The following is a 15,160-nucleotide window of genomic DNA, read 5'->3' as shown; positions in this document are numbered from 1 at the left end:
CCTTCAGCATACGGGAGAAGAGAGGGGTGCTGAATCACCAACAGGTTTTTTCAAATTCCATTTCCCCTCCCCCGCTAAAGTGACATGTCAGGATTAGGCAGAAGGAAGCACGTCAGCCAGGTCAACCACACATCCCCACCCCCCTGGAATGTTGTTGCTACATCATGTCTAAGAACATTCCAGCTTTAACAGTCTGGGTTCCTCTAATAGTTACCACAGTACATTTTGCAGGTTAGTGCCAGGTCTTGCTGTAGAGTTTCTTGATGAGGACACTGATTATTATTTACTTAAAGCTGTGTTATTTTTCCTGTTCTTTCTCTCTTTTTTTTCCCTTTCTTCTTTTTAGCATGCAGTAGTTGACACAGGCCCTCACTTATCAAAGTGGGTGAGGAAAGGGCAGAATGAGGCAGTGAGGTGGAGAGAGAGTAATTTCTTTATCTCTGGTAGAGGTCACCGACTGTGGCAGGTCAATGACTTGAACACAGTGGGAAATTGCCTCATTCATCTCCGTGCAGCACCTGCCACTGCTCAGAGCGTGTATGATGCCTCCAAGGTCCCACTGGTTTATTTACATAGCCAGGTAAACCTTTGTCTCTAAAAGAGGACACACCAAGGATGGTTTTGGTGGGTTTTGTCTCCCTAAATCATCTTGCCATTAACTGGCCATTCAACACTGACGTTAAACTTTGACGTGTAAGCTTTAAGATGAGAAGTAGGTTTAGCATAAGCTCAGATATAACTTTCACTTAAGCAAACGGCTTAAACTATAATGATCAAAGCTGGGTGACTCTGTCCTTTCTAAATTCAGGGAATAACAGGCAAAGTGATTTCTGCTTGTTCAATTTAGCCATAATTTTTTAGGCCACAGGTTGTTCAAACTGCACCCATGTGAAATTAAACTAGTTGCAGAGCAGAGCCAGGTCATTCCCACAGCTCTTCTCTCCTGCCCCTTGAGCTGGAAGACGTGGCATGACTAGAGAAGAGCGGAGCCATCCTTCGTCTTCCCAGCACAATACGTTATTAGGTCCATGAAACATTAAGGGCTTTATGAGACACTTCAAATGAGGAAATTTGCTGTAGCAATGACCGTGGCTAAATCTCTAACCTGTGTACATTTAAAAAGTACTATTATTCTTTTACAGTTGGTCAGGCAAAGTGAAAAATATACTATCGATCTTTCAAGGTGACTGTCATTTTTATTCTTATCTGAATATCACATTAGAACGCTCTGTGGAAAGTCATCCAGCCCTGCACTGTTCTCTCTCTACTTTCTTTTTATTCTGTCCCCTTTCTTACTTTATATTTACCAGAAAGCAACAACAAGATGTTTTTAAGGAGGTTCAGGAATTGCCCCATCATGCTTTAAATTTACAGAGAATGACCCTTAAAGGTTTAGGGCAACTTGATCCTAGTCTTGGGATTGGAATTTCTTAGTCTCCATGTTGACACGATAAATGTGTTGCTCTGGTTGGGGGCCTTTGCAGGCCATGAAAAAAGCTCATGACTGCATGGACGAAGATCAAACCGTGGTGTCGGTAGATGTGGCAGAAGAGTCAGAGGAGAAAACTAAAAAGGAAGAAGGGGAAGAAAAACCTGAAAACCCCAAAGAAGACGGAAAGGAAGGAAGGAGAACGAAGACAGTTGAGGTAAACTTATATTGTCCACCTCAAAAGCAGTAATATTATGTTAATTTTATTAGCAGCCCAATTTTAAATGAGGAGAGGCCATTTCATTGTCATTTGTACCCTGTTCTACATTATAGAAATATGAGTATTAATGTAATAAACACTAAAATTTCCCCATGCCAAGAGAATTCATGATTTAGCATAGATAGTGTAGCTTTTCTCCATAGCTTTACAATTATAATTTAAAGGAAAAAAGGTCTTTACGAACACAGTTAATTTATCTTTAGGGTAAAATTCCATCTTGTATGCAAATTTGTAACTATAAAATGTCTTTATGCCCCTTAATGAATGAGGTAATTGAAGCTTTTTCCAAAAAAATTTCATTGCCGCAGTTTTTATTCTGTAGTTTAATAAATTTCTATGTGCATAATTTATATCCTGCCTATGTTCAAAAATGAATTTGCAATAACTTCATCTTACATGGGATTTAATTTTAGAGAAAGTAAGTTTTTAAATTAGATCGGTCTAAAGAAAAATGTCCCCTGAGGTCTATTATTTCGGCTGCCCTTTCACACACCTTCTTGAGTACCTGCCTGTCGTGTGCCCAGCATTGCTCTGAGTACTTGGCATGCAGCTGTGAAAAAGGCTTGCCATATCCCTGGGGACCTGGCAGAGTTCCCATTTTATGGCAATATTTCCACTTAGAGAAGTTGTAGGTACACCCATTAATCTTTGGGTAAGCTTTTAAAGGTCATATTTGGTTGTTTATTCAAGAATTATATAATAGGTTTAGTGTCACAGGGTTTTTTAAAAAGCACCTGCTCAGTGAATTATTTTCTTACTTGCATTTGTTTATTTCAGGAAGTGTACATGCTGTCCATCGAAAGTCTGGCAGAAGTAACAGCACGCTGTATTGAGCAGCTTCATAAAGTAGCAGAATTAATTCTTCATGGACAAGAAGAGGAAAAATCAGCTCAGTACCAAGCAAAAGTTCTCATAAAGTAAATATTACTTTTAATTCTTATTTTTCCAATTTTATATATATGTGCCACTCAAATACACATACACACACACACAAACCCTAAGCTACTAAAGATTCAGATTTCCAGTCAACTAATTACATCGTTCTATGTTATGTTAAGAAAAAGGACTCTTTTAAGAAATAAACTATGTTAGCAAGAATAATAATAATTAACTAAATTCCAAGAATTATTTATGAAGAGATTTAAGGGAAGACACACTAAATCATTCAGAGCTGTGTGAGTGTTTATTTTAATAGATCAAAGTCTTGAAAGCACAGACCTTTGAGGGTAATTACATTTTCAACATACCAACATAGAGAAAGGACACCTTAATGTGACGTCTCAGCTAGCTTCACAAAAGTATGCAAACACACCCCCACTGTTCCTAGGGACTTATACCAACTCTGCATATTCTGAATTCTGGCAGTGATGGTCACTAATGTAAGCCAGTTCGCTGTGGATTGCATGTGTGTGCATATGTGCGGTCATATGTTATGTTCTTCAAAAAATAGTAGCTATTATTATTCATTTATCTAGTGAAATAAAAATGTGTAGATATGTAACTTTATATACGTGAAAATAGTTGGTATGGAGTGTTCATTACAATAGTTGGTATGGAACTGAAAAATGAGCCATTAACTTTTATGTGCATAGCTGTATATTGTGGTACAGAAAATTAGCACAGGTTCAAACAGCCTCTCATTATTATACAGACACAGGAACCAAGATAAGAGCCTCCTAGAGGTAAATGCATACACACACACACACACACACACAGGTTTCAACACACTCATTCACCTTGCTAGCTAACTAGTCTTTGCTTCTTATTGTATTTGGCATTGTAGATTGGGGAGCAAATTTCTACCGGAAGGACCTTCCAAAAATTTGATATTAGTGTCTTTATACTACCGATGGCATTTTTCCTCACTTGTCAGGATCTGTCATCTAGTCTAGATTTTCATATCTAGAAATGTGAAAATCAAAGATATTATAACAACCTCACAATCCTGACCTTGCTATGCCTAGAAAGAATATGTACTTGCCTCAGTGTTTAGAAGGAAGAGGAAAGGGCAAAAAGGAAGAATTTAAAATATTGATGAAAATACCTAGGTACTATTTTATATTTGCAGTACTGATTTGAAAGAGAAGGGCTAAAGTTCAAAAGTCCCTGAGTATGGATAGCAGGACCTTACTCTTAGCTGCTTTCTGATTCTCAGCCCTAGTTGTCCCAACCTTATCAAGCTGCACCAAGCAAAAGGTAATAAGGCTTCATGTTTGTCTGTAAAATAAATGCCTCTTCACGCACCTCCCCAAAATCATAGACAGAGTGGCTCTGGGCTGTCTCCTGGCCCTACTCCTGACCCTCTGCAGATAGTTTTGGATGGATAGATGGATGGGTGGATGGGTGCATGGATGGATGGGTGGATGGATGGATGGGTAGATGAGTGGATGGATGGATGGGTGGATGCGTGGGTGGGTAGGTGGGTAGATGGATAAAGCTCAACAAACCTGAATACATACATAGCTCAGACAGAACCCTGATTTATCAAAACAAAACTTACCTCTGCTGACTTCATTAGATCTTTAACATGTAAGGTTCTTAACTTGGAGTTACTGTTTTTCTAGTAGTGTTTTAATCCCTATTCATAAAAGTCATATACACTAATTGTAAAAGAAAAATCATACAATACTGACATCGCTAGGTAATTAGATTGTTTTCAGTTTTTGTTATCATCTGTAATATTATGACAAACATTATATTGGTTAAATATTTGTGTCCATCTTGCATTATTTTCTTGGAGTAAAGTCCTAGAAGTGGAGTGGCTGGAATAAACTTCGAGTTTTGATATAAGTCTTAAAAACATATCCTACAGGATCTTTATTTTGAGGCATCTAATAAAAACATAATCAAAATGTCGAGACACCTGAGTTTGAATCCCAGCTCTGTCACTTACTACTGCTTGTCCTAAGCAAGTTGCTTAATCTTCTTAACTGTCAGTTTCTTCATCTATAAAATGGGAATAACCACAAAACCTATAAGGTCGCTATAAAGATTAAATATGATTGTGCATATGAAAGTACCTAACATAGTACCTCAATGAATGTTCATTATTCTTTAAAAATGACCAAAAAGCTGGAGAAAAGCCAGTTGGCAAGAATCTTATACCCCTATACATGTGGGGCTCAAGCCTGTTATTTTCCTGCAAACACTTTTGACTCTAAAAAGATGTAGAGTGAGCTAGCTGAATATTCTTTAATTAAGCATGCAGAGAAAACCAGGATTAGATTAAACTGTGATTGAGAATCATGGGAGATTATTGAGAAAAACATTTCTGCAAAGCATCTTCAAACCTTGTTCCTCTAAATGGAATATGGTATTAATATCCGTCAATTGTCTTGACAGTTAAATTATTTTACTTTATTGAAAATCTCCAAATCTCTTTTTTTGTTTTTCAGATTAACTACTGCAATGTGCAAGGAAGTGGCCTCTTTATCAAAAAAGTTTACGAATTCTTTAACCACTGTTGGGGTAAGATTATAATATGGATTCTTTCTCCACCTTTTTAGGGGAGATGGGTCTATGAGGAGCTGTGAGGAAAAGTATAGCATGCAGTGCCTTTTTTGATAGCTCCACAAAATGGAAGCTCCACCGGGATATTTGCTAAAACCAGGCCAAGAGCACCTTCTCTAACCACAGGCACCTCAGGGCTCTAACCTGACTGGGTTCCAGCCCTGAATTTGTCATCGCGGACATACAAGATGTTGAGTGACTTTCCAAACCTCTCTGGGCCTCATTTTCTTTGTAAAAAAAAGAAATGTCAAATGAAGGTTCCTTCTAATACTTAATATCTGTTGTATGTAATTCAAGAATATCTCTTAAAATAATTAATCTTGAATATTCACAATCTTGTTGCCCTCAGAGGCTATTTTATAAGCCACACAAGATAAAAAGTTGCTTTTCTTTGTTGTATACATCAACTTTAACCAAAAGAAAAAATTTACCAATTGGCATAAATGTTTCTGTTCTCAAGGTAATAACTTTGAAAATTTCAGCGTTCATTTGGAGGTGTGGCTTCTGGTTGTTTCCTTTAGATATCAGTCACGGTATATAGCCCCACCTTAGTGGGATTGGGGTTGAGGAGGCAAGTGGAAAATATTTCTTTTTAACCTTTCTACTTTTTCTTTTAAGGCCCTGGATGTAAGGCCAAATGTTTCTTTCCATGAGAAGCATTAGGTTTTACTTCCTGTTTTAGGTAGGGTGTTTTTTGGTTGCAAATGTATTCGTTTCCTAGAGCTGCCATAAGAAATACCACAAACTGGGTAACTTAAGGAAAAGACATTTATTGTCTCACAGTTCCAGAGGCTGGGAGTCTGAGATCAAGGTGCCTCAGGGCCGTGCTTCCTCTGAAGCCTCTAGGAGATGATCCCTTCTATTCTCTTCCAGCTTCTAGGAGCCCCAGGCGTTCTTTGGGGTGTGACACCATAACTGCAATCTGTTTCTCCATCTTCACGTTGTCCTCCCTCCATGTGTGTCTGTGTCCAAATTTCCCTCTTCTTATAAGGACACTAGCCATATGGATTAGGGTATGACCAGTATGACCTCATCTTAATCAATTACATCTGCCACGACCCTGTCCCCAAGTAAGGTCACATTCTGATTTACTGGAGGTTAGGACTTCAACATATCTCTTTGCGGGGGACACAATTTGACCTATAACAGGAAGTAATAGAAACAAAGTAGTTTAGACAGAAAAAGGACTTTATTAAAGGCAACGGAGGAATGTGAGCAGCTCTGGGGACCCGGCACCAGAGATCATGTGCCCTCTCTCTAGTGTTGCTGTTAATGCGACTCAGCTACAGCAGTTCCCAGACCCCATGTCTCTCCATCCGAATTCTGGGTTCCTGCTTGAGAAGGTTTGAAAGACTCATCAGTGTGGGTCAGATGTCCATCTTGGTATGACTCAGCAGTGAGTAGGGCTAGGGTCACATCATGTAAACCTACCTGGCTGCTGGGGTGTACCCGCCTCCCCCAAGCCAAAGGCAGTTCTCACAAGAAGCAGAAGTGATTATGGACCTGACCGTCAAGAGATGTGTGTCTGTCACAATTCTCTAAGTGACTCCGTTAATAAGGAGTGAGCTACATAGCACCTACTTGTTCTGCTGTCAAGGAATCTGGCTCGCCTCTCCTATTTTGTAAGACGTCAGCTTTGGCATTTGTCTAATTTTAGTCCTTCAGCAATGGAGCTTCACTATATGCAAGCAGAGTGAAGCGGGAGGGGGAAGTTCATGGATATGATAGGCTCAATAAAATGCATTTGTGTGCTCAGTGTTGTCTAAGTTGACTGATACCCATGGGCTTTGGCATAACTGGTAGGTTTATAGAGAGGTGTGAGGTCTTACCAGGATGGGATGGCCTCAGTGATTCGGCTTCTCTAGGCTCTTCTCTAGCCTCTTCTCACTCTTCCCACAGTTCGCTAGGTGGGAAACTGAGGCCCAGAGGGGTGGACTGATTCACTCAAGCCTCTCAATTGATCTCTCAGCTCCTAATCGGCTGTCCATCAGACACAGCAGACAGAAAGCCAACTGTTTGGTTCTCTATGGTTGTCCAGTGACGAGGATGTATGTGTCTGCATGTGTGTGTGTTATATGTTCTATGTGATTCCTGTTATTTATTCACATTAGTGGGTAATGTTCATGGTATTGGTTTCCATTCCTTTTAACATATTGTATTCCGGGATGGTGCTCCTCACACCTTAATGTGCAAGCAAATCACCTGGAGATCTTGTCCCTGCAGATTCTGAGCTAGCAGGTCTGGGATGAGGACTGAGATTCTCATTTCTAACGAACTCATGGGTGATAACAATGTTCCTGATCCACAGTCTACATTTTGAGTAGCAAAGTTCTGGCAGATGGGTGTGCACTTGAACATATATATATGCATATATACACACATGTGTACAAATGTTTGCATGCACAAAACCAGAAACACACAAACGATCATTTTGGAGAACGAAAAAGATAAGTCTAAAATAAAGTTCACTAAAATGCCATCTCACCACAATACCCTTCATCCTGTGCTATGATGAATCATTTTCATCAAGTCATTGTTTCTGTTCTCTGAAACAGCCATTATTCATAACTCGAAGTTAATGAGTGTATATTGCTCTCCAGACTCTATTTAAATTGCTTGCACATCTCATTGATTCTGAAAACCAATGTCATTTTATTGCCCTCATTTTGATTACATTTTAGAGGTTTATTGATAATCAAATAAACATGAAAGCAAATACCATAATGGATTTTCTGGTTACTTACTAAAATGACTGGGTTTTTAAAGAGGTTTTTCCCAAGACTCTGTTATAGTTTCCCCAGTAAGACATTACTTTGCCCTCAGTGGAGTGATGTCAATGAAAGTCGGCTGCTCTGGGAAGATATATTTCATTTATATCCTTTTGTTTACCATAAAGTCTTCTGAGTAGTGTAAGGGAAACCAGTCTAGTAAAATTGCTCTCTCTTTTTCAGTCCCTTGAATTATTTATTGTCTAAGAGTAGATAGAACATTTTAGATAGAGAAGACTGTTGACTGATAGATCAATAGTGGAAATAATAATAACAATAATACTAACACTAGCTCTCACTTTTTGAACATCTGCTTTGTATCAGGCACTGTATTCTGTGCTTTCCATGGGTTGTTCATATTTTGCAAACTGGAGTCTGCAGACCTGTTTGCAAGTTACGGTTAAGAATGTTTTAATTTTGCTGCTAATCTGGAAGACATACCCTATAACCAAATATCCATGCTTGCATTTAAAAGAAGAAAGAAAAAAAGACTACAGACTAGGGCTGGAATTAGGGTAGGCGAGTAAGGTACTTAATTCACCAGCAAAATTTAAGGGCCCCCCCCCCCCCCCCCAAAAAAAGACAAAGAAATAACTTCAGTCATCTAGCTAGATATTTTAGTGCAATATTTTTAAACATCAAAATGAAGGCAAAAAAAATTATGATGAACAAAACACCAAAATTTTGAGTAAAGACAGGATTCGACCCTGCCCTTGTACAACTCATCCTCATTCATCTCACCTAATCCCAGACCTGCCACAAGCTGTAAATAGTTAAAAAAAAGGCCTAAGTTTAAATTTCTAGCTATGTGACCTTACATAAGTTACTCAACCTTCCTGGCCCCTGTTTCCTCATCTTTAAATTGGAGTTATCATGGTACCTGCCTACCTCCTAGGATTTTTGTCAAAATTAAATGCAATTATATAGGGGAAGCACCAAATAGGAAGCCTGGTCTGTAGTAAGTATTCCACTTCTCCTCCCCTTCGTCTCTAAGAGATTCCTCAACAAAGCTGCTGTATCACATTTTATGTGTCAAGCTCTGTAGTGTGAGAATCTGATCTGTTAATTTCATCCTTTTGCTTCTGCAGAGCAACAAGAAGGCTGAGGTCCTTAACCCCATGATCAATAGTGTGTTGTTAGAGGTAAGTGGCCCCTGGAGAGAAAGCCCTTCTGTATCAAAGCAAATGTTGGAGCTACATTTTTTGGTCTTTCTCCCAGACAGCAAGTGTTACTGCAATCCTAAATCTTATCAGCAGTCTTTTTTGAGTACCTTTGTGCAGCTCAACCAGCTGTAAACCCGCAGGTGAAGCAACAATACCTAATTTTCAAGAATTCCTGATTGTAAAGAGAAACGCTAAGCTTGCATGTTATTTCTGTCGCTGTTTCCTCCAGCAGAAGCAGATTTCTGCCGCCAAGTTTGACACCAGATTTAACAGTGTGATTATTGGCTGCGATGAGAGATTCTTGCTCAGTGGTGATTTTTGTAAAAATGGGCACTTCCTTCCATTCACAATAACCTATGATTTAGCTGGGTCTGAGCTCCAGACTGGCAAAAATGGCAAATAGGATGTTTAGCCTCTGCCCATTCAGTGACCAGAGACACCATCCTCTGTGACTACTTGCTCTGTGGCCTGCCCGCCCGCCAGGACTTTGTAGCATAGGTTATGAAGCGCCCCTGACACTGCTGTGTCTTTGCCAGAAGCAGAGATGTAAGAGAGAGGAAAAGAGGCCCAGAGGCCTTCTCATTCCTGAGTCATAGGCACTCTGTTCTATCTGTGGTTGGTGGAGGAAAACCTTCCGTAGCGGCCACACTATAAGAAACTGGCACATCTGTAGCCACAGGGCACCCGGCTGAAGCCACAAGTCTGAAGTAGCTGTCAATTACAAAAACTGGAAATTAGAAAACTTCAACTCAGGGAGGGCTACCCATATATTTATAGCAGTGTTTGTAGGAGTTGTGCCTTACTGCTAAGGAAAACTACCAAAGTACAAAAGTTACAAAGTGGTGGCACCCAGTGTTATTGTTTGGGACACAGCCACACAGAAGGGACAAGGAACTGTAGGGGCAGGTTCTGGAGGGACAGACACAGCTAAGAGGAAACCAAGGCAATCAGAGGCAGAATATGGAACAAGAAAATCTCTCGCCTGGCTAGCCAGAAGGCATGAGCAGATTAATGCACCATATCGGTCCTGAGGAATATGAGGTCAAATGTCGATTCATTCTCCCAATGGAAGTTTTCTCAAGTTTTACTTACCTGAAACTTTAAATGGCCTCTCCCTCTAATACTGTATGTTAGGGCACCACAGAACATGAATAGCAACATCAAATATCCAAACCAAGCAGAAGGTACCAACATGCATGGGAAGATACTAGCATTCAAGGCTTGCCATGAATAATTGCACAATGACATCTCCAGTTAGCTTTATGTAGACCATTCTTGTTTATTCGTCTATAGATTCAGACAAACTAGAGCCTCCTTCATACTGTGCTTTTATTTCAGGGCAGTGGGCTTGACCTGAGAAAAGCATAGGCAAGACTGGACGTGTTGTGTCATAAATATACGCATATCGATGTACCCTAAAAGTCGATGGAAATGTCTTGCCTCATTTTGAGTGAATCCCTCTCTCTGTTAGTATAGATAACTGAGACTTGGATGTACTCTATCCAAAGGAGTGTGCTTACATTTGCTTTAAACAGCAACATTAAAAGAAAAATATTATAAAATATTGTGGGGTTTGGGGAGAGGGAACATTATCAAATTGGAAGACTTGTCAAGATTAAATCTGAAAATAACCCTTTAACCACATGTTTCTCCTCTCACAGGGCTGCAATAGCATGACATACGTACAGGACGCCTTCCAGCTGCTACTGCCCGTTCTGCAGGTTTCACACATCCAGACCAGTTGTTCAAAAGCACAGCCGTGACCTGGCCAGACTCCATCTAATTAAAGGAAATGGCAGGCCATGTTGCTTTGATATATATACCATTTAATGGGATGTTTCCTACACATCTGACCACAGATGCCCATTTGAGGACACTACAAGCAGTTTTGCACAGACAGTATTGAGAATGCAAGTTTAAAGAAAGTATCATTTCTCTTAATGTATATGGTTGTTTTTAGAAATAATTGTATTTTTCTTCATGTTAATTTAAACTTACATGGCTTTGTATTAATAATTTCCTTTAATCTAAAGTTCATTCACAAATACTCATTTCCATTTTCCTGGTCAAGCATGCTATATTTAGAAATTCATGGGCAGACCCAAGACTTTCTTTCTTTTTTTTTTTTTTCCCCAAGACTTTCTTTTAATCCTTTAAATTTCCCATTCTTTTTTTTTTTTTTTTGGAGAAAGATCAGCCCTAAGCTAACGTCTGCTGCCAGTCCTCCTCTTTTTGGTGAGGAAGAGTGGCCCTGAGCTAACATCCGTGCCCATCTTCCTCTATTTTATATGTGGGATGCCTGCCAAAGCATAGCTTGATGAGTGGTACCATGTCCACACCCGGGATCCCAACTAGCGGACCCTGGATCACCGAAGCAGAACGTGCAAATTTAACTGCTGTGCCACCAGGCCAGCCCCTAAATTTCCCATTCTTATTGTATTACTTTAAGTCAATTCTTACACTGAACTTAGTTTTGTTACACAGGTGTCATGGGTAAAGATAACACTACTTATAGGTTTTACCTATTATGGTAAAAGAGGAACATAAGTATCTCTTTATAGCCATTCATTGTCTAAACAAGGACTTATTGAGCTCCTACTGTGTGCTCACAATTGAGGAACGTGATCTCATCCCAGTAGGGACAGATATTCTGAAAGGAGGTTTATAATAATTCGTAAAATGCCTTAAAGTACTAAAAAATTTTCTAAACCTTAAAAAATTTGAACAAGCTAAATTAGTGGTTTTTAAAATGTTCTACCCTTCAATTTATTGTATTTTCCCACATTCCTTGAACTTTTTTATCCCAAACTTTATATATGGGGCAAAATATATATATGAAAAGGGGTACTAAGAGTATTTAGCTTAAAATTGACTTCTTATGATCATAAGTACATAATAGCATAATTACAAAGCTTGGAAGTATTCAAATAAGAAACTAAAGGGATTTCAATCAGTAGACCCCAGGACTGCATTTTTACGTCTAGTACAGTTGAGTCAAGCTGTTCCAAAAATACACAGATCGCTCTCACTGGTGGCAAATACCGTCATTGCTTCTAAAGAACAGAAAATACTGATGTGTGAGTTGACCCACTGGTATGTTGATTGCTGAGAGGCTGCACAGAAGACCCTGTAGCCAGAAGAGGCAGAGTCAATGGGCACTTTGACTCCTGAGCTCCTACGTTCATTCTGGGTTGGAGTTCTGTATAATGCTCCTATTTCAGAGCCCCTCCTTACAGGCGCTGTCACAAGACATCTTGTCCAGTGGCTCTCTCCAGGTCAGATGAAGCCTCTCATTTTGCAAGGGTGAAAATGGCTCCTTCACGTTTCCTTTTATTCCCCTGATAGAGTAGATTGCCTTTGCCTACAGGCAAAGTAGGGGTATTTTAATATCCTACATCTTATTAGCATTTCATTTGTCTATGTCCCGTATTTCATTTGTGTAGCTCCTGAAACAGCCAAATAGAAAACATGAGAACAAATTATTTACAATCTAGAAAAAAATCCTCTGAGGAATCAATTAAAGATGGCTTTTTTTCTACTTGCTTTTTGATTGCCTGAAATGTTTCCGTTATTCAGTCTAGAGAACAATTATAGCTGATGAAAATGTTGGGTTGCCTCTCCATAAATTTTAGACTTATTATGTATAGAGCAAAGCAAAGGACTTAGATTTACAATTTCTTCACAGCAGATTTTTTAGTATCAGATAGATTTATAGACATTAACTGGAAATGTAAAGAAACAAATAGTTTCAAAGGAGCTCGATTCCTGGAATTAGACTGTAAGCCTAACTGTACCCATTTAATGCATAGCAAAATTTTAATCATAAAATAAAATAGAAATCTGTAAAAGAATAAGAGAGATAATTATTCTTTAAAAAGTAGTTGACTCTATTTACATTACATTTGCATATCTTTTAATGGTAGACTATTGAAGGGTGCCAGGTGGAAACGTAGGCTGAAAGATGATTCCTGGGGCCTAGGTCCATGGTCTGTGAATTACGTTATTTAAGAGAGAATTATCTCTTAAACTATATCCGCTCTCCAGGATTGCTGTCTTTCAATACTGCTTTTCACCATCACTTTTAAATAATTGCTTCTTTGCTTTGCTTTAAAACCTGGCAAAGCACAGGACCCAGATCTGGGCAAATGTCAATCAGTTACTGAATGAATGATTTAGCAGGCTTCCTTTGGAAGTTTTCTATTCCTTCAATAATCCTTTACGTAAATTGGGTTCATTTCACTCTATGCAATTACCCTGAATGAGCGTGCCAGTTTTTTTCTTACATCAAGTGCAAAATAAGTTCTGGTCTAAATAATGAATGTAGTCCTGTGCCTATGCCTTATTAAATAAAAAGCATCAAAAGCATATTTCAAATTCAAAGCAAAATGCATCCAAGAAAAACTGCTTTGGGGTATGGATACACACAGCGCTAAAGGGCGAAATTGAGTCCCAGATCTGAAAGCAGAGGCCTAAGTTTAAATATTCTGTCCCACTGAGAACAGAAGTCTCTCTTTCTCTGGATCACACGCTGGGCTGTACATCAAGCTTGTGATTCAATGAGCAGTGTGACTAGTGAGGCAGCGGCAACACTGAGCTGGGATTGCAGCAGCCTCGGCAACACCATCCAAGGAAGCATGGAACCTGGGAGCTGCAGGGCTCATGGCGGGTGAAAGAAGCACCAGCCTCGGGTGGGCTAAAGGAAAGTGCTAAATATAGGGAGAGGTCTGAACCCAGAAATGAGAGCGTTTCCTGTGCATTTCCCACGTTTGTCCCAATGTGCCCTTATGTCTAGGAAGTCACCTTTCTGCACAGGTCAGCCATGCTGCGCTTAAGTTAGAAACAAGAGCAGACAGATTCCAATCATAGCCACCCCAGAGATCCAGGACAGAGCATCTCAGGGAGGTAATTCAGCGAAAATGTGAAATAAACGTGTCTCTCTTCTTTCCTAAAAAACAAACAAATATATATAGTATATGTATTTGTATCTACATATGTACTGTATATTTATGAGTGTATGCTGAACAGATGGGGTAGGTCATAATACGTGATTTCAGTCTGTGTTTAATTTTATAAAAGCAATTATTCTTCAGCATCAAGCTATTTTTTGTAATGTAAAATTGCCCTTTGATCTTCCTCTTCAGCGTGCCCTACATTCTGATATTCAGATTCAGGCTTCAACTCAGCTTCTTCAATGATTGTGTCTGTAAAGGCACAGTGGAAGAGACCATGTGCCAATCCATCCCAGAACTGCAAGTATGCCTGGGTTCTGTAGGTGATTAGGATTCAAAAAGCCGTAGGACTGGATTCAGACCGGCCATTCTTCACTTAAAAGAAAAGATCATGTGGTTAACCACTTGTCTTATTTTTCTAGATATTTCATAACCTATTCAGGTTTGTGTTCATTTTCTATATGCTCGCCTATAACAGATGGTCCTCTGCACTATGTGCTATTAAATCTGAGGAAAGTCACCATTCTGTCCTTCTTTTTTTTTTTTGCTTAGACCCTGAAAATAATCTGAGTTATTCTACCCTTTGAGCATTTTACCTTCAGCAATGATTAAATTATTACAACCCAACAGTAAGAAATGTATTGACGGTTTTTCTGATATGTCTGGTGTCTAGGGTCATCATAGACTGGGATAGAAGCTGATCACGGAGGAGAATTTTGTGTTGGGATTTAAGCTACATTTACCTTTGTCTGCATCGGAGAGTATTTTTCTCTGCGTGAGCTGTCAGCCAAAAGGCAATAGGATTATATCTGCCTGTGGTCACTGCTGACTTACTTGACAGGCCTGTCTCTTCTGTTAGTCTCAAAGGAATTCTGTACTGCAAAAGAATAATAGGTACATTTCTTATATGCCTTCCACGAGCACCGAAGTTTAGGGTAATTCAAAGATGGTCTAGCTCCCTGCCCTGGGTGTCACCACTGGGCTTCCAGAGCTGTCATTTGGAGGAAAAAACCAGCAGAGAAGCCAAGGCCAGATGGATGCAACCTTGGCAAAAAACACAG

At 39.4% G+C, this 15,160-nt stretch overlaps 1 protein-coding gene across 3 annotated transcripts in view; it reads left to right on the top strand.

Moving 5' to 3' along the window:
* LOC124232972 (protein NOXP20) overlaps positions 1-11,361 on the top strand; it is a 72,705-nt gene extending 61,344 nt beyond the window's left edge. For all 3 annotated transcript variants that reach the window (XM_046649951.1, XM_046649952.1, XM_046649950.1), the window contains exons 10-14: positions 1,485-1,646; positions 2,487-2,626; positions 5,105-5,177; positions 9,076-9,129; positions 10,812-11,361. In XM_046649951.1, the coding sequence (XP_046505907.1) occupies positions 1,485-1,646; positions 2,487-2,626; positions 5,105-5,177; positions 9,076-9,129; positions 10,812-10,913 (531 nt within the window). In that variant the 3' untranslated portion in view covers positions 10,914-11,361. The remainder of the gene's footprint in view (positions 1-1,484; positions 1,647-2,486; positions 2,627-5,104; positions 5,178-9,075; positions 9,130-10,811) is intronic.
* Positions 11,362-15,160: the final 3,799 nt, after the last annotated feature.

This window comes from Equus quagga, unplaced genomic scaffold (genome assembly GCF_021613505.1).
Source record: "Equus quagga isolate Etosha38 unplaced genomic scaffold, UCLA_HA_Equagga_1.0 146_RagTag, whole genome shotgun sequence".
Lineage (NCBI taxonomy): Eukaryota > Metazoa > Chordata > Mammalia > Perissodactyla > Equidae > Equus > Equus quagga.
The sequence above is the reverse complement of the archived record's forward strand: the minus strand, read 5'-3'. Positions and strand labels throughout refer to the sequence as shown.